This window comes from Poecilia reticulata, chromosome 5 (genome assembly GCF_904066995.2).
Source record: "Poecilia reticulata chromosome 5, P_reticulata-male-v2, whole genome shotgun sequence".
NCBI lineage: Eukaryota > Metazoa > Chordata > Actinopteri > Cyprinodontiformes > Poeciliidae > Poecilia > Poecilia reticulata.
Genome location: NC_088834.1, coordinates 12,005,184 through 12,031,135, shown reverse-complemented (window position 1 = coordinate 12,031,135; position 25,952 = coordinate 12,005,184). Strand labels below are relative to the sequence as shown.

At 41.0% G+C, this 25,952-nt stretch overlaps 1 protein-coding gene across 3 annotated transcripts in view; it reads right to left on the bottom strand.

Annotated features, from left to right (window-relative positions):
• The window catches only part of megf6b (multiple EGF-like-domains 6b), a 65,502-nt gene that overhangs the window by 7,259 nt on the left and 32,291 nt on the right, over positions 1 to 25,952 (bottom strand). For 2 of the 3 annotated variants that reach the window (XM_008408564.3, XM_081607022.1), the window contains 24 exons: positions 25,022 to 25,144; positions 17,752 to 17,874; positions 16,537 to 16,662; positions 15,824 to 15,946; positions 15,249 to 15,371; positions 15,015 to 15,152; positions 13,789 to 13,911; positions 13,524 to 13,646; positions 11,867 to 12,037; positions 11,237 to 11,368; positions 11,008 to 11,136; positions 9,952 to 10,080; positions 9,684 to 9,818; positions 7,456 to 7,590; positions 7,233 to 7,358; positions 7,019 to 7,150; positions 6,556 to 6,684; positions 6,352 to 6,483; positions 5,760 to 5,888; positions 5,553 to 5,681; positions 4,248 to 4,376; positions 4,030 to 4,158; positions 1,215 to 1,343; positions 949 to 1,077 (listed from right to left, as the gene is read on the bottom strand). In XM_008408564.3, the coding sequence (XP_008406786.1) occupies positions 949 to 1,077; positions 1,215 to 1,343; positions 4,030 to 4,158; positions 4,248 to 4,376; positions 5,553 to 5,681; positions 5,760 to 5,888; positions 6,352 to 6,483; positions 6,556 to 6,684; positions 7,019 to 7,150; positions 7,233 to 7,358; positions 7,456 to 7,590; positions 9,684 to 9,818; positions 9,952 to 10,080; positions 11,008 to 11,136; positions 11,237 to 11,368; positions 11,867 to 12,037; positions 13,524 to 13,646; positions 13,789 to 13,911; positions 15,015 to 15,152; positions 15,249 to 15,371; positions 15,824 to 15,946; positions 16,537 to 16,662; positions 17,752 to 17,874; positions 25,022 to 25,144 (3,126 nt within the window). Of the gene's footprint in view, positions 1 to 948; positions 1,078 to 1,214; positions 1,344 to 4,029; positions 4,159 to 4,247; positions 4,377 to 5,552; positions 5,682 to 5,759; positions 5,889 to 6,351; positions 6,484 to 6,555; positions 6,685 to 7,018; positions 7,151 to 7,232; positions 7,359 to 7,455; positions 7,591 to 9,683; positions 9,819 to 9,951; positions 10,081 to 11,007; positions 11,137 to 11,236; positions 11,369 to 11,866; positions 12,038 to 13,523; positions 13,647 to 13,788; positions 13,912 to 15,014; positions 15,153 to 15,248; positions 15,372 to 15,823; positions 15,947 to 16,536; positions 16,663 to 17,751; positions 17,875 to 21,302; positions 21,748 to 25,021; positions 25,145 to 25,952 lie in introns of those variants that run through there. The other variant, XM_008408566.3, reaches the window with a different exon arrangement.

Here is a 25,952-nt window from a genome sequence, read left to right as displayed (position 1 = left end):
AATCCTCTAAAAGAGGCAGCGTTATGCGTTTTCCAATCACAAAGTGGTATTTATAGCACAATGAACCATAACTTCAGTTGGTGTGAAAATCTTATTAATAATAAATATGGGTTAAAAGAAATTTGACTACAAAATTTGTTGCCTTGAAATTGGGCCTTTATCTCTTTAAAAACTTACTTTTTCTGAACTCCAGCTTCAGGAAGTCAACACAACTCCTCTATTAACCCTCTAAACAACGTTTTTACCAGCGAAAAACTAAGAAGTAGCTGATATAATTAGCTCAGCAGGCGCACAGTTCCACCAGGTTTGCCTCACCTGCTATGACTGCAAAACAAACTCAAAATCAACAGTCTTTTGACATGTTTAATATATTTTTCTCTGCCCTTCTTTGTAAAGCTGCAAAGATATTCAAATACAACTTAAACCAAAGTTTTGCTGCCATGTTCCTTTAGAGCGGGGGTGTCCAAAGTCGGTCCTCGAGGGCCGGCATCCTGCATGTTTTAGTTCTCTCCCTGGTTTAGCACACCTGGATCAAATGATGACTCATTAGAGGCCTAAGAGGAACACTGACATGCTGAAAAGATTGTTACTACCACCAGGGAGTTTTTTTTTTTGGTTTTTGTTTTTTCTGCAGGTGCAGTTAAATCTTAGTTTCCAGCATATTTTATTGTCTAATCAGGAGCTGTCCACTCCTGAGAAGGTTCTGTGACTCAGAAACACACTCGCTGCCAGTGAGATTTACAACTTTTAGGTGTGTCCAGGTTCAAGATACCGGAGTCAAATGTTTGAATTACCTCCCCAGCACAAAGGCAAGCTCTATAGCATGCTGCCAAGGACATCATTTATAACTCAGGTGTGTTGAGATCAATCTAAAAGTTGCAGGACTTTGGCCTTTGAGGACAGGAGTTTGAACCCTCTGCTCTATTCCATCCCCCTCAACATTAGTACCTTTGTCACAGAGCTTTCCCCTCCAGCCTGGAGGACATCGGCACTCCCCGGTCATGTGATGACAGGAAACCCCGTGCGCACATCGGCAGCGCTCAGTGCAGCCAGCCCCGTATAGGCCTGCTTCACACGCTGTTCACAGGAAGGTGAGATTTACAAGTTATGGTTCACAAAAACACGCAGAATCGCCGTCACGTGAGCTTAGTTTATCCACGCTGCTGCGGTTCACATGAGGTCATCGTTTCTGCCGTTCAGCCTGAGTGACCCACCTTTCTCACAGCGCTCTCCAACCCAGCCGGCGCTGCAGCTGCACCGGCCTGCCTGGCTGTCGCACACGCCGCCGTTCTCACATTCACACCGCTGCTGGCAGTCTGCCCCGAAACGGCCCGCCGTGCACTCTGTGTCCACACACAGCCACATGCACAGACAGACAGACAGAGACAGAGACATGACGGCGTGAGACATTTCACAGAAACACCGTCTGATTAGCAGTGCAACACGCCTTTTTTTCACCCCTTCCAACTCTTTCTAATTGAACCTCACAGGGCACAGAGTTTGGAGACATTCCTGCGACAAGATTAGAGGTTTCCTGTGCAGGAGGAGGACGGGGGGGGGGGTCCTGGCACAGCCGACAGCGAGAGGTTGTAACAGTCACTGAGGGAGGATAGAGTGTGAAGGAGAGCTCAGAGGAAGAAGTAGCCAGAATGTCATCACCGGGTCGACTCAAACACAATCGCTGCCAGCAAATAACCAGACTTCAAGCAGAAATACATGAGCTCAGGCCACAAATTAAACTTTAAAGAAGAGTGAAATAAAAAAAAGAAAGAAATTAACCCCAAAGCATCATCTTGAATGTTTTCTTCAGGGTCTCTGATGTTTTTCTTCTTTTCTATCCCCCATCATTGTGACTTGAGCAAACAGGAATCATTTCCAGGTGTTTGAAACTCTAGTCCCTGGAGCAGGGATGCTTTCATAAGCATCCCAGGCTGTCTCAGTGTGTAACCTGCACAAAATAATCAACCCGCATTTTATTTTGGCGGGTGAAACTGATGGCACACTTTAAGTTCCGGGTCACAGGTGAATTCGGATCTCCATTGCTGTTGCTGTTGTCGCTGTCACAAGCTGCTTGTCTTGGCGTCTTCCAAACGCCAAGCCGTATTCTTCTTATGGAAGAATGCGGCTGGATCGAGGCTTATTAACACAGCCGAAGGATTACATTGGGTGTTTTCTGTCTGCCACTCGACAGTGAGTCATTTGTTTTACGTACTTTTCTTTCTTTTTTTTTTTTTTTTATGGAAATGCGGTGGCGACACGCCCACTCAATTTACATATTAATGATTGAAAAATGGTCTTACTGATTAAAAGGTCATTCTCTTTTTGTTCATTTTGTGGCCGAATAGATTATATATTGTCAAAATATTAAATAGGCCCTTTGATTTTTGTAAATTTGTCCTTTTAGGATAGTTTGTTACCTATAGAAATCTGGGCTTGGTTAATTTCTTCGAAGTTGCTCAACAAAACAAAAGAAAAAAAAGAAAAACAATTGTTTATTGAAACAATACGAAAGTGGATTAAGTTTAATTGACTCTACTGTCAATTAAATTTGGGTACAACTTGAAAGTGCACTTTAATTTGAATAATTTGATCTGTAACCTTGATCTGTAACTTAATTTGAATCTGTAAACTTGATCGATCTCTAATTTGAAATTCATTTGAAAGATTCCTGAGAAATTCTTTATGGAGTATAGCTATTTTTTTTTTGTAATTATTGAATTTTTAGTTATTTTGTATAACAGTTTAACCCTGTTTAAATGTGAACTCTAATTTGTTTTTATTTTTATTTATGACCTTGTTTAAGTCAGGTTTTTTTTCCACCCCCTGTGTCAACCCAGGATGGCGAGCTACAGGATCACCGCAGGTTTGCGGTAGGACTTAAATGAACCACACTACTTTCTCATTCTGGACATATTTGCATTGGATCATGGACTAAGGATTATTGATTGATGGACCATTAATCACCCTGGATTCACGAATGGAATCAAAATAGAAAAAAAAAAAACTCTTGGGTGTCATCAGGGTTTATTGTTTTTGTTTTTTTTCTTGTGTCTTTTGGGTATATTAATAGAAAATCACTGTTATTATAAATATTATTATTATTATTGAATATCTTCCTAAATATATCAAAAACATAAGCTTAAATACAATAACTTCAATTTACTTTCTGTCTGATGGTGTTTTATTCACACATACAGGCTCCATAGCCGAACCTTTTGAGTGCCTATTATCATATTTGGCTGTAGTCAGGTGCCTAGCCTTAGTTAGCGTTACAACTGGAATGGCATTTTCTCCCGTCTTTCCCATTTTGAAGAGCAGCAAAAGGAAGTGTCACATTTATATCCTCATGAAACAGGAAGTTATTTGTTGGCAATCAAGATTCCTAGACACTTTAATTAAATTCAAGACGTAAATTATCTTTTAAATATGGTTAAATATTAAATATAAAACCCAAGTTGTAAATACATTTATTTCTTAACCAGACATTTCCTCTATTTTTTTTTCTAAATTTTTCAGTAGGAAATGATTTTATTTTAATTAAAAATGCATCTTTTTTTTTTCATCAGGACTGTCAAACATTATGGAGGGTAATACACTGCTCAAAAAAAATAAAGGGAACACTTAAACAACACAATATAACTCCAAGTAAATCAAACTTCTGTGAAATCAAACTGTCCACTAGGAAGCAACACTGATTGACAACGGGGACCCTCGTCGGGTCAATCAGTGTTGCTTCCTAAGTGGACAGTTTGATTTCACAGAAGTTTGATTTACTTGGAGTTATATTGTGTTAAGTGTTCCCTTTATTTTTTTGAGCAGTATATTTACTTTGTCAAACTTCAAATAAAATAGTTTACATAAACTGACTAAACCTCACTAGATTTTCCTGTCATAAAAGTGTTTTCCAGATTCCTGCAAATATCAGCCTGAGCGGGATGTTGTAAGGGATCACTGATTCCAGAAATAGAAAATTATGTAGAGTTAATCCTCATTTTGTCTTACATTTTAATGTGGTGAAGTGCTACCTACCCAGTTCGCAGGCCGTACCCGTCCATCCAGCTGGACATGAACATTTTCCATCGGTTTTGTTGCAGGTGGCTCCATTCTGGCACAAGCAGACCTGCTGACAGTCTGCCCCATATAACCCAGCCGGGCATTCTGGGAGAAAATCAGACACAAACTCTCTGGCGTGACCTCTTCTTCACCTATATTGCGGATGATCGCTTCTCTTGACGGCACAAACTCACCTTCTGTGCAGTTGGGTCCGGTCCAGCCGGGCATACATGAGCACTGGCCACCAGCTGGGTGGCAGATGCCGCCGTTGCGACAGCCACAGGTTCGGTTACATCCCGGCCCATAGAAACCAGCCAGGCACGCTGCCAGGAGACGGAGAAAACAATATCATTACCTCCAGATGAACTCTGATCATGAAAAGTGAAAATTCCAGCATTCGGAAAGTAATACAGGCCTCAGCATGGGGAACACCAAGATGGTACTTTCTCATGTTGAACTGGACTTTCCCAAATATCTGAAACCAACTGGGTCTTTTTTTTTTTATATTTGCCATCAGTTTAAGTCAGAAAATGTTCTAATTCAGTTCAAACCAGTCCAGTTCATCGCAGTGTAATCCAATCATGTAGTCAGATTCAGAACAGTGATTCTGCACAGTTCTGGTAAAATATAAGTGTTTGCTATGCAAATAAACAAAACCAGGAAAATAATTTCCACAATTTTTTCATTTATGTGACATTTACCCTTTACCAGATTTATACAGAAAGCCACATTTTAAATTTGCCCATTCGCCCTTAAAAAACTTCTTTAAATCTTTTTTTGTAAGGAAAAACATAATTCTCCTCTGATATAGCTAATTTTTGAAGACATGAAAAATAAAATTCCTCTTCTTCCACAGATTTCTAGCAGAAAACTGGAGGTTTTTTGGTCCACAGATTCAGAACTATTCCTAAATTCATCCATAGATTTTGATGTTCCCTTCTCCTGACCGTTACATTTTGCGCAAACTGGGGCTTCCGCTTGAAGATGCAAATGTTAAAATGATCTTACTTGATTAATCAAGTTCATAATTATATAGAACAAGATGACTGACCTGAAACTAAAGTGTGTGAAAAATTATGCAAGAAAGTAATTACAGGTTTTTATTTCTTGCATTGTTTCTTCTTCTAAACAATATGAGGTTACACAGAGTTAAACAGGATATGTCAGTTTGTGACATATCCAAGGTATTTCTTAACATCACAAAACCTGGTGTTTTAAACAGAAATGTGTCCAGTTGTGTGGACAGACAGTCCAAAGCAACTGAACTGATAAAAACTGCAGTCAGAATCTGCTGATCATATAATTCAAGATAGTACAAAGATATCCAGTTGAGGAAGTCCAGTTGATTATATCAAGTCGTTGACTTTGGAGCAATCCCACGTGCCCATAAAGCACATGGCAACAGCGGAGAGAAACCACTCCCTGTTATCATTAAGAAACCTGAACAATCCTGGCATATCGTCGCCCTCTGAGGACTCAACACCTGCACCATCACTCACTCAGATTGCAGAATGTGCCGATCCAGCCTGCAGGACAGGAACAAACGCCGCTGACGTGATCGCAGCTCCCACCGTTCTGACAGAAACACTTCTCCTGGCAGTCCAGACCGTAGAAACCCTGAGGACACGCTGAAATACAGACCTCTCTTACAAAACCACATCGCGTTGTTAAAGTGAGCGAGTTTGGCTTCACAGGTTTTCTCTTACGCTTTTCGCAGAAGGAACCCGTCCATCCCACCTGACACGTGCAAGCTCCGCTCACATGGTCGCACTGCGCTTCGTTTTCACACTGACAGAGGCGACGACAACTCAGACCAAACAGACCTGCAGGGCACTCTGAGGGTAAACCAAACACAAGAAGGCAGGAGTGAAATGGACATTGTTCTTTTATTCTACGAACTACTGACATGTATCCGAAATGCCAAGCAAAAATGCACTATTTATTTGCAGAAAATGAGAAACTGTCAAAATAACAAAATAGATGCAGTGCTTTCAGACCTCAAATAATGCAAAGAAAACAAGTCAATATTCATTTAGAAATGACAATATTAATGTTTTAACTCGGTAAGAGTTCAGAAATCAATAATTGGTGGAATAACCAAGAGGTTTTCAATGGGATTCAGTGCAGTGGGTTCTTCATGTTTCCCAGAGCTGTCTATCCACTTTTCATTTTACAGTCATGCATTACTTGTGTGGGTTTAGCACATAAAAGTTCAATAGCATACACACAAGTTTGAAGCTGCAATATGACAACATATGAAACAGGTAAAGAAGTTAAGTAAATACTGTAGAAGCATACTCTGCTGGCAGCTCGGTCCAGTGAATCCTGCTTCACAGCTACACCGGCCCGTCACAGCGTCGCAGCTTCCGTCTCCATTTCTGCAGTCGCATGTTTCTGCGCAGCCGGCGCCCCAGTGCCCTGCATCACAAACTGCAACAAAGAATGCATGAATCATCAGAAGAGTTTTTAAATGCCTACAGCTCGGCTCTTTGGGGCCTTTACCTTTTCTGCAGTCGTGTCCAGTCCATCCAGGAGCGCAGGTACACTGTCCACTCTCTGGGTCACAGTGAGCATTGTTCTCACACACACATTTCATCTGGCATCTCAGACCAAAACGTCCACTTGGGCAAGCTACATGGGAAAATAATATATATATTATGATCAAAATGACTTTTCTATAACCAACTCCAGATGACTGCCTGTGAAGCACCAAGTTCCCATAAAGGTGGCTTAAAGAGACAGCTAGTGGTTGAAATCCACTCAAGAAAACCTCTGAGGCGGCTGGAGGATTTTTAGCTAATGACCTTAAAGAAAAATTATCCCATCTGTCTCCCAGCTCCTTCATTTCACATCCAAACGGCGCCACCTCACTATTCCACACCTCTGCCATCCTTCTCATCTAGTGGACTGCTTAATGCACATTGCTATGGACACCTTCCCCAAAATGCCTGCTGCTGTAACTCACAGGCTTGGCAGAGTGTTCCCATGTATCCAGGCGGGCAGCTGCAGGACCCGTTGCGTTTATCACAAGCACCCCCGTTCTCACAAGCAGGGCAGGTTTCCCTGCAGCCGGGACCCCAGAAACCCTGCGGACACACTGAGGAGGAAAAATGATCTTATTGTTGGAAAACTGTGTCCTTGTGTTGCATCCACACTTACACCCATGCATGCTCACTCACAGTTCTCACAGTGCTCTCCATGCGTCCCGGCTTGACAGTGGCATTGTCCGGTCTCCTTGTCACATGGCGCACCGGTGCAGTTACACGGCTGGATGCAGCCGGGTCCAAACATCCCCTCTGGACACTCTGATACACAACACACACACACACACACACGATGGACCTTTTTCCAATTCAGGATGAGAATTACACTTCTATGTCTTTGTCTCCGTCTGTCCTCTACCTTGCTCACATTTCTCCCCATGACGCCCAGCGGGGCACTTTCGTTGGCACGCTCCAGTCACATGATCACAGGACGCTCCAGGTGGACAGGCGCACTTCTGCTCACAGCCGAGTCCAAAAGTACCAGTTTTACAGCCTGGACACAAAACAGAGCACACACTTCACTCTTCACGTAAAACACAAAGTTGTCAGAGCTGGAAATTACCCTCCTCTTCTTCCCTTATTACACTGTGTTCATCACACTTTGTTGGCCACTTTGCCATTATCAAATTCAGTGAACCGTCTTCATGTCTGGATGCCGAAATGCTGTGAGTTGAATAGGTTTTAAAGGTCTTCATTATCAAATCCATCAGGTTTACGCAAAGCATCAGCTTGTTCTTTTTTTAAACACCTGAGTAATTCAAATACAGGACATGAACTTCTGGGCCAAATCCTGACTGATGGTGGCCTGTTCTGACAGCAGCTAGTGGGTCAAGCACAGGTTTCTCACTAGAATAAGCTATGAACAGGTTTCTGGCCATGGGCTGAAAATCTCTGAGCTACTTCTTTGTCAACTTTCTGCTCCATTTAAGAGGAGAAAGCTCCGATCAACTACTAACCTGCTCCTGGATAGTTGGTCCAAGTTGTTCTTGGACAATGAATTGATCCCAATCGTTATTTATGGCAAATTGTGAGCGGGCCTGGCAACGGGTAGAACTCACATTGTCGTCCTGCCTGAGACCAGGCAAGAGTCCAAAAGTCTCTTATTTAAATCGTCACTAGGAACATTTACTGGAGTTTCTTATGTGTTTCCAAGCGTCACTTTGAGTGCAATTTCATTAGCAGTGATATTGTTGCTTGTGAAGCACTTCTGATGGAAAGTGATGATGATAACATGTTTTCTTAGAGGTAAACACAGTTTGAAAAAATAAAAAATAAAATAATGATTTTATGCACATCTCCATTTGTTCAGTCACTGCAAAATCTTTCTAGTCAAGCCTGGAATCAGTAAATACCATTCAGGCCAACTGTCCATTTATGTTAGTTTGTTTTTTCTTTTGCTTGTTTGTTTTAAAGAGGGTAGGTGCAAAGAAAAAAGCTGTAATTACTAAATCCTTCCACTAATTTGCATGTGAATACCTTTAAATTAAAGCAGGGAGTCTGGACTTCAGGCAATAATTATCTATATGGTTGTAATTTGAATACGCTCCAAGAAACATAAACAACAAAGCCTTAGCTAGTGGTTGCATATATGGAGATCTGTACGTTATTTAAGCCCTGAAACTAAAAACAGACATATATAATCAGATGTTTATAAACAGCATTTGTGTGAATATCATATTTCACAGCAAAACATGGGGAGAAAAGATTCTACCTAGACAACTGGTTAGTTTTGAAGCATTTTTCTTTTATGTTTGTTAGTTTGAGTCTGTTTTGTTATTGTGACTTTCTTGTCTGTTTTTCATAAAAACATATTTTAATGTAATGACATAAAAAAGTCCACTTGAGCCGGAAAAGGGTAGAGTGCCTTCTCCGGGTCAGGGGGGTCGTCCTGCCTCAAGTGGAGGAGTTTAAGTATCTGGGGATCTTGTTCACGAATGAGGGAAGAAGGGAGCGGGAGATCGACAGGCGGATTGGGGCAGCGTCTACTGTGAAGCGGGCGCTGTACCGGTCCGTCGTGGTGAAGAGAGAGCTGAGCCAAAAAGCGAAGCTCTCGATTTACCGGTCGATCTACGTTCCCACCCTCATCTATGGTCATGAGCTTTGGGTCATGACCGAAAGAACGAGATCACGGGTACAAGCGGCCGAAATGAGTTTCCTCCGCAGGGTGGCTGGGCTCTCCCTTAGAGATAGGGTGAGAAGCTCAGTCATCCGGGAGGGACTCAGAGTAGAGCCGCTGCTCCTCCACGTCGAGAGTAGCCAGTTGAGGTTGCTCGGGCATCTGGTAAGGATGCCTCCTGGACGCCTCCCTGGTGAGGTGTTCCGGGCACGTCCCACCGGGAGGAGGCCTCGGGGAAGACCCAGGACACGCTGGAGGGATTACGTCTCTCGGCTGGCCTGGGAACGCCTTGGGATTCCCCCGGAGGAGCTGGAAGAAGTGGCTGGGGAGAGGGAAGTCTGGGCCTCCCTTCTGAAGCTGCTGCCCCCGCGACCCGACCCCGGATAAGCGGAAGAAAATGGATGGATGGATGGATGGACATAAAAAAGGGACAGGCTCTCAAAAACTGACACAGTTTGTAGGTTTCTCACTTTCATTGCAGGTGCTGCCGTGGTAACCAGGTTTGCAGATACAGGTGCCGTGGTGGCGATGACAGTGCTTTGTCTTTTTCTGGTCACACTGACACTCCTGAGAGCAGCCAGCTCCAAAGGTCCACTTAGGACATGCTAGAAATTAAGATTTAGGAAAACATTTACAATTTTGTGTCACAGGGCATAGAATTTTTTACTCTTAAATAGAAATGCATAGCTCAGGAAATGAACAATTCAAAATGGGAGGTTAGTGTTTTAGGAGTCTTACGAAGGTGACAGAAGCGTCCATACAGTCCGGCTTCACACAGACAGGCTCCATAAGTTCGGTGGCAGCGGCCGTTGTTAGCACAGTTGCACTTCTTGTTGCACTGCTTCCCATAGAAACCTTTAGGACAACCTGGAGACAGAAGATATGCCACATTAAATCACTGAAAAACCTTTTCACATCTTGCCCTCTTCAAAACCACAAACTTCAATGTGTTTTGTTAGAATTTTGTTTAATGAGGGACCAACATAAACTACAACATAACTGAAGTGGAAAACACATTTTTTATGTATTTATATTCAGTCCTTTACTCTGATGCTCCTAAATGAAATACAGTGCAAGTAATTAACTTTAAAAAAATCACCTAAATAATAAATAGTCCACTTATGTGTAGTTTAATCTCGATCTCAAAGGATTCTTAGAAAACATTAGTGTCATTAAGACCAAGGGGCACTGCAGAAAGGTCACGAAAGAAGACAGAGGTTCACTTTCCAGCAGGAAGTCAACACTACACAAAGTTTGTTGAACATTTCACCAGAGATACAATGAAATGGATGCGAAGCGTATTCAGGTGATACAACGGCCTAGTCAAAGCACAGAACTAAGTCTAATTACAAATCTGTGGAAATAATTTAGACTGAATTCTCACAGACACTCACAGTCTGTCTGAGCTTTAATTATTTTACAAATAAGAGGTAAAAGCTTCAGCGTCCAGATGTCCAGAGCTGGTAAACATCCTAAACGACTTCCAGCTGCGACTGCAGGGAGCAGCGATTCTACAAAACTCAAGAAACCTGAATTCAAATGCATGATGCAGTTTTCATTTCTAGAAGGAAACTATTAATCATATATCATTTCCCTATTTTGTGTTGGTCTAGCACATAAAAGCCAAATAAAATCCATTGAATTTGGTGGTTGTCATGTGACGACATGTTAAAAAGTTCAAGGTGTATGAATGCTTTTGCAAGGCACTGTGTTCAAAATAGCTTTATGAATTATGTTTCGGCAATTTAATGTGGAAAGTAAGAACAAAACCATAAAAAATTAGAGGTTTCTCACCGTCCTGACACAAATCTCCAGTCACACCAGGAGGGCAGCGGCAGCTCCCGCTGACCGAATCGCAGCTGGCTCCGTTTTTACACTTGCAGGAAAACGAGCAGTTTTTTCCAAAATGCCCCGCAGGACAAGCTGCGAGATTGACATTTTTCAACAGTTTAGATTCCTAACAGGGAACACTTGCAATCACAGCGACATGCAGGTGATGAGTGTGTCTCTGGTCAACCCTCACTCTGATTGCAGATGATTCCCGTCCATCCGTCTGGACAGTCGCAGCCGTTTTTCCAAATGTTGCATATTCCCCCATTAGTGCAGTCATCACAGGTCAGGCTGCAGTCGCTGCCGAAGGTGTCGTCCAGGCACACTGGAAACAGAATAATTACCAACAGCTGTAACCATTACCAGTCAAGCAGGAACACTGTTTTATCTGCCTATTTTGGACTTTTTCTAACACTGTTGCTCAAACAAATGAAACAGTCCACGACTCCAAATCAAAGAATAGACAAAGAATGCCACAGAAATTGTAACATTATGCTATGATATACACCGAAATCAGACAGTACAGTGTGTGCCACTTGTTTCCAGTTTTGATTACATTGTTATCGAGAATGTTTATCAGATATGCACAGCTGAAAAAAGATCTCTGGTTCCCTGGTTTAATCAGCTACTGTGCCAGAAAAGCCGCAGCATTCCTGCTTGGTAGTTTCCTGGTCATCTGGAAGCATGAATTGGGATAATTAACACTCCCCGTGTGGTCTTCCTCTGAAAGAGTCAGTCTAAACACTTCACAGAGGCCTGGTAATCAGAAGCAGGTTTCATTTTAATGATAATGAGTTAATAATGGCAGAGGAAGAAAACTCACCAAATTTCTCTGCCAGGCTGCTCTCGGCCCTCAGCTCCCCATCGTCATCTTCGTAGTTGTCGTAACGCTCCAGGGGTTGGTCGTAGTCGCGGAGCAAGGTGAGCTGGGGATGAATGAGGGACAGCTCGACGGCGCCTCCGCTGGAGAGGGACTCAACTGCACCTTCGAGAGCTGCAGTGGAGCAAGAGAAAAACTCACACGTCAAAAATGCATGTGGCATGGACGGAGCATACCGCCTCATAACTCAAATCCTATTTATTTTGATATGAATAACTCAATTTAAATTCTTAAGTAGTTATTAAAAGAGGGTCTAATAGGTTCATACTCTGGACCGTGGTGGATAACCAGTTTCTAAAAGTAAACAGCATACTTTTCACACCACCAAATTACACAAAATATCATTTCAGTAAGTGTAAACTGAAATGTCACTGGGATTTAGATATTTTTATCATTTTATCAAGAAAAACAAGGGAACATTTTAAAAGGTAAAATGAGGCCACATAAGATTCCTAACAGGTTAATGTGAATCAAAGCGTCTTCAACTCTGAAAACTTCTCTGCTATTCATTAGTAAAGAAGACTTTGTAATATTAGACTTCGTAAAAACAAAAAATGCACAAAAACTTGTATTTGCAATTTCTAACAATATTGTAGCTATGGTGATTAAAACATACAGTTAAAACTAAAATTATTTATGCCTCTTTGAAAGTTTGTTTTTAATAGGAACAAAAATGGCATAAAAGCATTTATTGGGTGACTGAGCAGCAGACTTGAAATCTGAAAGTTATGAATCCGATTCCAGATTCTTCCTGTTATAAGCAGACGTGCTCCATGAGCAAGGCACTTAAATCTTAAATCAAGGCATCAAGATTCACTACCAAAGCAACAACATATCGCTGTTTTTGTCGCATCTGACCTCAGTTAGATGAGCAAAGATTTTGACAACCAACATGTTTTTAAAGAATCTGGATTTTACAGTGACTCAGCTAAAGCATTTTTACCCTTTGAACCTTTTTACATTTTGTCATAATTTATAGCAAGACATGAATTTATTGCTCACAGATGATAACCGTCCAGCTGGAATAAGCTATAGCTTTTCTGATAAGAAAAAAAGTCTGACAGGTTCATACTCTGGACAAACTCCAAAAAAATTGGCATCCTGGGTTTAGAAAGTATTGGACGATGTGTTCTTATTACAAGTGCACTGCAAAGGTTTATTTGCCAAAATTTTACAGTGCTTTGAAAGTCGACACAAAGTAAAAATGTGGTCTTAATAGATTGTTTCGCAATTGAAACTATAGAGAAAAAGGAGGTGAATTAAACATGAGGAGAAAAGTAGTGCTCACAACTCAAATGCCAAAAAGAGATGTGAAAAAAAAAATGGGTTATGTCTGATGTTAATGTGGCAAAGACCAGGTTGAAAAATGCAACATGATGCAATAATCGATATGCTAATTTATGGGTAATTATTTTTTTAAAGTTTATTACACAGAAAAACTTCTGACTAGGGGGAAACTACTTTGTGTTTTTTTGAAGATGAACTTAGTCAAGAACAGGTGGTGAACTGAGCAAAATTTAATTCACTTTTAGCCCGTAGGAAGTGAATTTGGAACTACTTATTGCTAAGGATGAAATTAAACGACACGGCTAAAACTCACAGATGCAGGAGCGCCTGTCCTGGTCCAGCTGGAAACCCCGGCGACAGAAGCACTGGAAGGAGCCGGCGGTATTCTGGCATGTGTGATCACAGGCGCCATTAGCAGCCAGACACTCGTCCACATCTGAACAACACAGACACGGCAAAAGGTCAACAGCTTTTGCTGCATCTCATGGTAAAGTTAGAAAAACAACGAAACAACAAACCCGCAGAATCTGAAATAAATTAGCAGAGTCAGCCATGTTTTACCTGGGGGCAAAACATACCGTCACAGCTACATCCATCTGCATTGAGTCTGTGTCCTGCTGAGCAGTAGCATTCATAACCCCCAGGGTAGTTGGTGCAGTCCTGCTCACAACAGGAGCTCTGTTCTCCACACTCATCAACATCTAACAAACACAAAAGGAGGAACACACACACAAAGAAAAAAAAGAGATCCAAGTTAGGGATATGCTTTACTGCTTTCTGACAGAAACCTTTTATGAGAAAATATAAAGTGTGCTGATTTAGCAACCGGTTATGATAAATGTTCAACAAACTTCAATAATGTTCCACCTCCTAAACAGAAGTACAATTTACCATGAACTCTACAAATTCTTAAAGTGCGTGAAGATTTTATGAGCACATTAAAACAAACATTTAATGCGGTTTATGGCATTTTCTCCCCTCTGTTTTTATGTGTGTTTGGCAAAGTTGTAGTGTCGACTGAGCTAATAATGCTGCTACAGTAATCAAATGTGATAACTTCGTGTAAAGTCTTGTGAATCCAATTTTATGAGCGTAAATGAAAGTTCAACAGAGTTCAGTTCTTGTTGGAATTGATTTACACTGATGGCTCTTGGACTTTATGAACATTTTGGAAGTTAGAACTCCACATTACAAGATTTACTAATAATAAATGAGTTATAACTCTTCAGTATTGTTGCAGACAGCTAGTTTGATCAGGGAGCCTTTATAACTCTAATTTATGTTTGCAGATGTAAAAATGACACAAAACAGATGTAAATTCGTTAAACATTGTGCAGACGGGTAACAGTGAAGTGAATTTGGGTTAGATTTGTCAGTGAAGATTAAAAAAAACGAAAATATGGCAAAAATATTCATGTTCCTTTTTACATTTTGTCATGCCATGCTGTATATCTGGAGCTTATGTGACAGACCAACATAATGTGGTGCATAGTTGTGGAGTGGCAGAAAAAAGATACAAAGGGTGTTGAGCGGTTGTAAAGACTTTGTAAAGCTACATTTTGCTGAAATTAAAGTTTTCTTGGAGTAAGCCTGTACTAGCTTTGCACGTCTTGGAGCCTGAAATTTTATCCAATTCTTTGCGGAGTGGCTGCAAGTATTTGGAAAACAGAAATAGAAAACATTCCGGTACCGACATCATGTAAACAACAAAGTACTACAGTCTATGTATGTTGATGCTGATCATGCAGTCGCTAATGTACATCCAGGTGCTTCACATCAGTTTGAGCACATTGCAGTCTCATACCAACACAGGTTTTCAGGTCATCATTGAGCCGGTAACCATGGTTACAGGTGCACACGGGCCCGCTGGTCGAATGCTGGCAGTGATGAGAACATCCACCGTTGTTGCTCTCACAGCTGTTCACAATCTCCATCTCAATTCCTAACATTCACAGTGAGGTCAGAAGGTCCGTCAGGAGGAATGGGGCTCAATCAGACGAGTTCAGAGTTTAACATGCGCGATGATATTCAGACTGACTGTAACACTGCTTCCCATCAGATCCCAGCTCATAGGCGGTGTTGCAAACGCAAGCGTAGGAGCCCAGCGTGTTGCGGCAGCCATGAGCACAGTTGGTTTCCTCTGTTTTACATTCGTCGATATCTGAGGAAGGACGTGTTTAAGCATTATGAACTGTGGGACGAATTGCACATGGTCTGCACAAGCTCAGTGACATTTTGAATGTGCCGCTCGTGAATCAAATGCTTTTTATAGGCCTAAAAACTATATAACCTTCACAGCTTCAGCAGATCCTAACCACACACACGGCTGCAGGATCAGACGTCTTATTTTCATTCATAGTTTATAGTTTTTACGTTTATGACTGTACTTTCTATGTCTTACTTTTGCAAAATGTTCCAAATACATTTATTTTATTTCTTAAAACAATCTTTGAACAAGAGTTGATCCAGCAGCTATTTGAAACTTTGGCTCAGACAGTGAAAGCCTTAAATATCCATAAAATGACTTCAGATGGAATTTTAAAGTACTTTTACTTCACCTAACATTGAACTTCCACTCCACGCATTACTAAGAAAATGAATTTGAAACTATACCTTCACAGGTTTTCCCATCCTCAGCCAGCAGGTAGCCACGTTTGCAATCACAGAAAGGCTTTCCTCCATCAACTCGACACTCATGCATGCAGCCTCCATTCTGATCTGCACAAGGATTCTGCACTGGAGCACAAAAAACACACCTTCCTCACCATCACACAGTCTCCATTATTTTACAGCAGAAATCTATAAAACTTGTTTTTTCTAAATGTTAATGCCCAACACGTGCATAGCTTTGAATTGAGCTCTTCTTCATTGGGCTCCCTCTGCAGAAATTAACTTGTGGCAGCCTGTCTACTAGTATGATCAGTGCATTCACCTCTGAATAATTAAAGGAAGCCAACAATCACAAAGAAAAGGCATCAAAAAGCTCGTCATTTAGCAGATGGAAATTCATATATAATTTCCTACATTTGGAAGACCATACTTGACTGTGAAGCCTTTGAGACAGGTGATTAAAACAAGCATTGGACATAAAAACAATAATTATGAAGAAAAAAAAAAACAATACATGTAACTCAATAAGACACAGAGTGGTATTCAATGTTAGTCTTCCTGAGATAAAATTACAGCTACCAGCAGAATGAGTCAAGGTGTTTTTAACATTATGTTTAGAAGCTCACCTTTCATCAGCTGGGAACAGTCCAATCCTTTTTTTTGTTTTGTGTGTTTAGGTGGTGCATATTATATATGTATTCAGCATGGTCACTTACGTTTACAGTGCTTGCCATCCTCTGCCACCACGTAATTTGGCTTGCAGCGGCAGCGAAAATGTGAAGCCGACTGCTGCAGACAGTAGTGCTCGCATCCTCCATTGCGGACAGCACATGAGAACACGGCTGAAAATGTGAAAATAGAAAATTAGGCAACTTGCAGGAATAAATCTGAAGTGAAATCTCTAACTTCTGGACCCTTTCAAACTAAAAGCTCATCACAATAAAAAGTTAAAACTCAGAGACACCTGAGCGATTGGCATCCACCGTGGACGGCTTACTCATCCACTAATGAGGTTCGGTCCAATTTAATCCCACTTCTTTCCAACCTACATTTGTCCTCTTTGAAGTAACAGATGGATCTGAATCATTTAATGGAAAATAACTAGTAGAAGAACTCAAAGGCTGTGTTATTCATACCGAGAGACTGGAGTCAAGACCAATCCGTCCTGAGTGCATGTCAAACCGCACAGCGTTTTCCAGATTAAATATTATGCAGCTACAAGCTAAGTGTGTGGGAAACATCTGAAGTTCACTGGGCAGATGAGAGAGTCGATGTGAGCACAGAGTCTCTGCTTTTGTGCTTTCATGAACTCAAACTATCTGTTTGGAATGAACAGCGGAATAAAAAACTAATGTATTAGTATAAACACAAATGAGCTGCATCCACAATCATTCCATCAGGACTCTGTTGTAAAGGTTGTAATATGTTATTTCTTCGCTCAACACCCGTCAGAGAAGAGCCTTTCATGAATGGTTGGGTTCTTGCTAACATATCTGTGTAGAAAGATAAATGACTTCAAGGAGAATGATTTCAAATCTAAATGTCAAACAGGACACTGAAGCCATCTCCAGGTTTATAAACCTCTGTACAACTCTGAACCTCCTTCATTTCTTTATACTTTCCTTCCAATGAATATATGAACATCTAGGTTTTTGCTCCAAAGCGGTCACCTGCAGCATTAAGACTTAAATGCCCATGTCAAACTTCAATAAAATGACCAACAAATGCATTTGAACCAACACTGAAATCTCTCCAAGAGTTAAGTCTGTGAAAAAAAAACGTGTTTTTGTTACTTTTTTTTCCCATTACATATTTTTAATTAGCACCATCAGTAATTTCATCAATGTGTTGCACCAGAATGGTTCAACATGCACCCATATGTCCATTAATCCCACATGTCGACAGCAGTGAATGTTTCCAAATCTACTCACTGAGGCAGGTGCGACCGTCCACATGGAGCCTGGAGCCTGGGTGGCATTCACAATAGTACGAGCCTCTGGTGTTAATACATCTGTGCTGGCAGCCTCCGTTATGAACCTGGCATTCATCTATATCTGAACAGAAGATCCAGACAGGAAGAACGGACATGTACAATTTCAGCAAAACTCCTCATTACGAGAAAAGAAATCCCAAATGAACTGCTAAAGTGTGAGAGTGTCTTAATAAGTCAGGCTTTAGGACAAAGATGCACCTCCAGCTGAGAGGAGATGATGGATGAGAATGGAGGGGGGAGTATTTTACGAGCTCACTGCAGTTCAGACAAACATTTACCTCCATGTGGAAACAACTACTGAACATTTAAAAGCACATTTAAATTCCTGCAGCTCTTCAGAACCTCTCACCCCCGCGAGTGAAGAAGCATATGGAAACCTGAGCCAGAAGATGCAAAACCAAAACATTCCTCTCAGCCGACTGCGTTGGGAATAAACAAACAGAAGAGGCGGACTTTCCATCTGAGAATATTGTGGTGAGGAAAATAGAACAGCCTTCGCATGTGAACTGATTTCTAATCAAACAAACCATGTTTCTGGGCGGCATCGGTTTCAGGGGTCAAAAATTAATAAATTTCATTAGCAGACCCCCCGTGAGATCTGAGATAATATATGAAGCCCGTCTCCATTTGAGTTTCTAGCAGCTGAGATCGGAATGATTAGGACATTAGTCACCTATTCTTTCCAACACTGACTAAACTATTGGAGTAGATATAACGAAAATATTTCAGACTGCAACAAGTGACTCTTATAAAAAAGGAAGGAAAACTGTTTGGCTGCGGCTGAGGTCTGTAAAACAAGCTAACACATCATAAAACACTATTTAGGAGCCCGAGTGTGAGGTGTGTTGTTCACAATAATGTTGACCTAGGCCAGGTTTTTTCATCAGGAAACTATTTCAAGAATTCACTGAGATCTGTGTGAAAAGAGATCTGATCTGAAAGTTTGATGAGCAGGACGACTGCTGTCCCTGCAGCAGAAAGTTTGCTTCACCACAAACCGCATGTTTTTAATTCCATGCTGTCAAAATGACAGCGAACAGTGAAAATAAAACAAACTGTATATCCAACCAGACAAAATACACAATCAGACTCTCCAGGGACACATTTCATACACAAATACATGACATCACTTGATGAAATGAGGTTCTGCAGAGAGTATCTTAATTTCAGAAGACTTTTCCCAGAAATGAGTAATAAATTACCTTCATTGTCTGTTAGACAATGAAGGTCTGTTAGACAATGAAGGTCTAGCAGTGTTTTGGACCTGCTGTGTCACAAACACTCACTGAAGCAGTGACTTAAAAATCTTTTAAGTCACCAATGTACATGTTTTATTATACCTTTACTACAAATTCGGGGATTCTACAATCTAACATATTTAATAAATGTGTTTGAAATGTTTTGCGGGATTGGTAGGGAATGGTGGTGAGTCCCTTGGACAACAGGCGCTTTTCTTCTCTTCTTCACCGAAAAGACTGAAAATATAAAATCAGGATAGGATGATACAGGATGACTTCTCCTTGGCGATTATCTCTACTAAAGCAGACTTTCAAAACCGAAGTCAAAAGGGTGATTTTTACAACACAGCGACAGAGGTGCTATAGATATAGGTAGATGTAAGGTCAAAATGTAAATATAAAGGGTCTTTTATGGGTTTTGTCTATTTTTACTTTCAACTCCAGAGGAGATTTTGCAAAGCAGAATGCACTAGGCGTGATCTGATAGAGAAAATCTGATAATAAAAAAAAGCAATGTGACGGGGAAACTACCTTTAATATGACCAAACATTTACCAGAAACACAAACGAGATGGAAATAAACATCAGTTTTTAATATGATCCAGTTTCACTTATCAGACCGATACTGTAAAAAAAAATAAAAAAAAATAAATAACATTGGCCAATCTTGATGTTAATACCGATAAATCCTGCATCCCTAACAAATGTGCTTTAAAGTCTATCAATACACTTGTGGGTTCAGTCAATTAGCACCAAGGAAAATAAATGGCGCTCCTGGTTTGGCTACTGGCTGGAGATTTGGAAACACCCGTCAATGGCCCATTCTGTATCTTCTTTTATGCTCTATGAGAAAAATCTGCAAATAGGTATGTTTTTTTTTGGAGTTAAATTCCACAGAAAAATCCCAAAATGGACGATGCCATGAAAACTGAAGCATAATTAGGCAGACATCCACTGTATTTATGCATCCAGGTTGAAGTGATATTTCTGCCCTGTATCTGGAGCCTCCCCTGCAGAGGCTGTCTGGACTCACCACAAAGGTTTTTTTTTTCACTCTTTAGCAAAGCGTAAATTCTTGCACTGTGTGAAAATATGGAATATGGGGATGAAAGTAATAATTTTTGTAGCCCTTTGGGAAGTCATAAATGCAGATAGGAGACCATTTGTAACGCACAGAGAAAAAAACTTGCCATGTAAAGAACTTCATGATCTGCTGGATGAACGCAGCGATGCATCTGGACAATCTGCATCCTATTTGAGTTACTTTGCACCAGTGTGGTAAGAGTTATTTGCATATAAATCATGTCTTTACAAGGTTCACTGTTTATCAACCTTATCATGTCAAATACTAAAGTAAAATCTCTGCAGGGAATTTTGTAAAGGTTCTGCTTTTGTTATTAGATCAAGAATAGCAAAAATAGTAAGAGTAAAATTCTTACTATTTCTCCATTTACTTGGATAGCAGCTCCTGTAAAACCTCTGGCTAAACCCGTTTCCCAGTAATGTCCAACAGTGTCTTCAAATAAAGCATTTGGAGCAGAAGCAAGCTCCTAAACTTTCTTCCTCTTGGGGTCTCTGCTGCCAAGTCCGAGTTTCACTTCATCCAGGAAACCTGGCAGGAGCCATCCATGCATTTTTCCGTCAATGGAGCATACAGTCTTTTGGTTTTTCCTGTAATGAGAGCTTAGTTGCTGTCGGCTGCAGTCTCACAGTCAGTCAGCAGATCCCCTCCAGCCTCCTGCCCAAGTTTCCACATCCAGAACACGATCCTCAGCGGACCGGAGCCAAAGCCTCAGCAGCCGCTGGCTTTAATGCCGGCTGCATGAACGCTCTGAACACGGCACGGTGTCGTCTCACAGGAGAGATATTTCACATTAGTTTAGGAAAGCCAACGCGTTTATTGTGCACAGCCGCTATTTCTGCAATGTCTTGACTCAGTTCCAAACATGACATATAAGAAAAGGATTTATCTGCAAACCGGTAACAATAAAAATAAAATAGGCTTTACAGTGTACGGTTATCCTCAAACTATTGTGCCAAATCCAAACGAGTCAAACAGGATAATTTAGTAACGGTCTATAACATGCACAGGAGAGTCTCCTCCTTTATTTGTTTTTTAAAGCATCTGTAATAACATATAGCTGATGTCTGCAGGTGCACTAATCTCTGATCAGAGAAAAATAACCCCAAAGCTAAATAAAACAACACTAACTTTACATTGCTATATCTACTTTTTGTATTAAAAACCTTACCTGCAGCAGGCAAGTAGCCAGTGTTGTAGCCATGATAGCCGTAGTAACAGTGAGGCCTGTGACAGATTCTTCTGTAGTAAACATACGGGTAGTTTGCAGCCAGAGATGCCGTTGCTTCAATGAGCACCAGGAAGAAAATCCACCATCCTGCTGCCAAAGCCATAACTGGAGTCAACCTTGTCACAAAGCCTTCAGTAGAGAAACTTAACCATCCAGCACCTACTTTTTAGTTACTCAATGAAGAGTCCTGGACTGACATCCCATGCTGACTACCTCTTATTTTGCTCTGCCTCCATCTCCTTCTCTGTTTCACCCTCCCATCTGACAAAGCAGAATCCACCATGTTGTAGGTCCTCCTCTCTCTTTCTCTCCGGTCCTCACATGCCCCTTTCGCTCCAAACGTCCTCTCTGCGTTGTTCTGCTCGAACCCCCAATAAATTATCTTTCTATTCTACCATCTTGCAGTGATTGATTTGTTCTCTTCCTGATTTATAACATTTCATTAAAGACCTCTGTATTTTACCTTTTCTTCAAAGAAATCCGTGTGATTCAAAGACAGGATTTATTGGGGCAAATAGCAACAGAGCAAAGAATGCGAGCAGACTAAAGGATGTGCTGTCGTCCAGTCCTTTGAAATGGACGTAGATTAAAAAAAAAAAAAAAATGCCACTAAAGTAATGCCAAATTTGATAAGTGCCAAAAGTCAAATTCAATGGTTTTAATCCAAACATCTGAGAAAGGAATGAGCCTTGCAGGAAAAAAAAAGTGTGCTCAGGAGCTTAGCACCAGATCTTTTCATCTTTTGCCAGCACATACATTCCACTTCAGCACTTAATACCACCTATAAAAGCGTAAAAAGCATTCTTATTGTCCGCATCGCTTTCACAGTCTTAAGAGAAATGACTTTTAGAAAGCTCGGCAGGATACAATGACTTTATGCATTTTCAGTAACACAAATTTAAAACCTCTTCTCAGAAATATTTTAGAGTTTCTGGTGTAAGGTAAAGGTCTTCAAATGAAAACATTTGAATCACACAGATTAAATCTGAATCAATTCATTCATTCACTGCTTAAATATTTAGAACTGAATTTAAAGTCCGACTAAGGACCAATTCTCATTCATGCAACTTATGCAACACAAAATAATGGATCCATCCTGCTTAGATCAACGGTTCAGGCCGGTGATGTCATGATGCAGGAAATATTTTCCTGCCCCTCTTTTAGGCTCTTTACAACCATGTGAGCATCATCACAAAAGCCCAAATCATCTCCAGCTGTTCTGAACATGACAACAAATTCATTGTACTGCAATGACCTGCAAAGTCACAAGATCTCAACCCAAAGGAGCATTTTTGGGATTTGGTGGAACAGGAGATTTGGATCGTGGTAGTTCAGACAACAACTAAACGATGCTATTGTGTAAATACGGAACAAAAAGCTGAAGGGATATTTCAAACACCTTAAATCCCTGCTGAGGAAAACTGAGGTGTTTCTGAAGGCAAATGTCAACCTAATAATTGCCTTCGCCAGCTTCTTCTGGTATTACACCTCCTGTTTTCTTTCCTCACATAGACAAAAACATGTATTTTAATTTGGCAAAATTCCCACAAAGCTGCTCTCATTCATATGTTTTCATGCTTGTGTAATAAGAAAGCAAAAATGATTATGACATTTTGACTGAAACATGGCCCATTGGCTGCAAATTGAATTGTGGCCACTACAAGACAGTGTTGCTCAAAAGAAACGGAAATATCAGTCATGTAAACTGAAGACACATTTGTGCTGTTCTTTTAGCAGTACCTTTGTGACGGTGGAAGATAAGTTACGAGCGACAGAATGCATTAAGCTGCTGCTCCGTTCCTCTGCTCGTCTCTAAAGGAACCTACAAAATCCCAGCTGGTGTCACCGCCTGCCTGAAGCAGGTTCTGCACTGTAACAACAGAACAGGGGAGCAGAAACAGCTCAGCTTCATCTATTTTCATCGATACAATGTTACATTGTCTATACTGTTACGTTTAACAGGTGTTTACAAACATAGATATGTCTATGTGACAAAATGAACTGTCCTGTGTGCACCAGGACACACACACACACACACACACACACACACACACACACACACACACACACACACACGCACATGCACATGCACACACACCAGTCACCAAATTCTTGCTTTTGATGGGAAATATTGCAAATATTTATGCATATATCAGCAAAAGTTTGGTTCTAAGGCCTCAATTTACAGGAAGAGCTGCGTTCAGTTTAAGTTCATAATTTTCAAAGCATTGTTCTGTTCACATGTCCAAAACGTTAACGCTCATGAACACCACTGGCTGGTGCAAAACACAGTCACCTAAGCTCAACAATGAATTCGTCTGCCAACAAAGAGGACAACCCTCAAAGTAAATGCCCTGACCTCAGAAATGAAAGGAGCAACCATGTTGGTTTTGGTTGCTCATTATTTTGACACCTGCCAGAGGTTGGCAGAGCTTCAGGCTTGTAAAATGCCTCAGCTGTAAACTCTGTTTGACATGACAGCATGGTGTTGATGCTGCTACTCCACCGGCAGCGTAACAGCTGTTACTGCCGGGCTCTTCTATTTTGATTGGCATCCTCCGAGTCCCAGAAAACCATTCCTAAAAAGGAACGTGGCTGAGGGCTTCAGATGAGGATCAAACTGTAAAAAACATCAAGCTTGTATGTTTTTTTTTATTACAGGGAACAAAATTTCTCCATTGATCAAATGCTTCAGTCTGCCAATATCATAAGACTCCACACTGAGTGGTCTTGTTTTGTGTCTCCTCTGAAGAGCAAATCATTTGGTCTAAAACTCTCCATGTAAGAGGAAAGGGAATCATTTTCTGCAGATGCAGCAACAAACACATAGCCGTAAACCTAAACATGTACAACATCCAAGGCTTCCAGCCAGCGTTTTGCTACCACTGTTAATATTTCTACCAATTACAGACAATTAGGACGTTAATGCTGCGGGTAACTGTTTGCAGCAGTGGTAGAGGGCAGATGGCTATGAAAGCCAGCTGTGACAACGTTCACATCAGCTCTCTAAATAACCGGGTCCTGGATCAAATCTCTCTGTGGGTTCCCCCGGCAGACAGCCTTACCCTCCTCTGAGATTGGCTGCTGCACAGAGAAACCTTTATTCTGCATAAATGTATCACACTGAGGTTCTCCAGAAACACCAGCTAAGACATAGAAATAAGTACACCTCTGGAAATAATGGTAGTTGTGAGCTGATGTTCTAGTTATTGTTCTATATTTTTGCTTTACTCTGATCAAAAAGTCAAAATGTTAACTTTTTTTTTTTTTAGCCACAGATGTCAAATTTCTTTTCTTGGTATTTGTACTCAAAGTGATCATAATGCAAGGATCTTACACCAGTCCATATTGAACAAGTATCAAATATAAATACATTTTAAACACTTAAAAAAAACACCTTTATGCACAAACAATGTAAAAAGCATCCAATATCGTCCTAGAGGCCAAGAAGATGAACAGCTTAGTTAAATGTCTTATAAGTCAGATGACATGTTACCTTTTACACGCATTTCAGGATATCTGGATAGAAAACGGCAACTAGAAACAATAACTAAAGTATAACTATTTTTCTAAAGAAACCATTTTTTTGAGTGTGTCTGAGCACATTAAAAGTAAAATGTATAAAATGTTGGAGTAACACTAATGAAAACACAACAAACCTTCACATGTTTGGCCATCTTCGTTCAGCTTCTGTCCAGAGGGACATCTGCAGTAAAAGCTTCCTATGGTGTTACAGCAAACAGCCTCGCAGCCTCCGTTGGTTTCCTCACATTCATTCACATCTGCAGAGAAGAAAAACAAGACAAAATGAATCCAACAAATGTTCATGCAGACAAACCTAACTTACAATTAGCACATCTATCCCTTCGATTTTTTTACATTTTGATCAGTTGCAGAGGTTCACAAACCTCTGCAACTGGCGGGTCCCCCCCCCCCCCCGCCAGGAGGGGGTGGCGGGGGGGGACCGTCTGGATGAAAAAAAACCGGAACGCTGTATGCGCTGGGTTTTTATCTTAGAATGGCCAACTCTGTTATTCCTATGTCAATTTGATACAGTAGGGGCTTCCACACTTCCCATATCTGTGTCCTCTGTCACTTTTATCAGCAGTTAAAACTGTTTAATCCGTTGTTAACATGTATTAACCTGTTTTTCCGAGCCGCCTTTAAACGCAACATGAGCGCTACGACGCTGGGTTTACACCTCAGTGAAGGAGACCTACTGCTGCTGTGCGGAGCTGCACAGGTGTGTTAGAATCATGGCAGCAAACCAGCAAAACTCAAAGAACTTTTCACAGTTTTTCCCCCAAACTAACAGACTGTTGAGTAAAGCTGTTGGATGAAGGTAATGTTAGCTAAAAGATGACTAGCTAATATCAATACAGCACCTTAAGCTTAGCCTGTAGTCTACAAGTAGCCTGTAGGCTACTGATGTTGTCTATGTTCAGTTACGTATATTCATTTTGCCCTCCAAAAAAGTCGTTCCCCCGCTCGCACAAGTCGTTCAACTAGACAGCTATTTGCAATCCATAGAGGGGGCCCAGAAAATGTTTGGAAACCACTGGCGGGGGGAGGGGGGGGGCAGGAGAATAA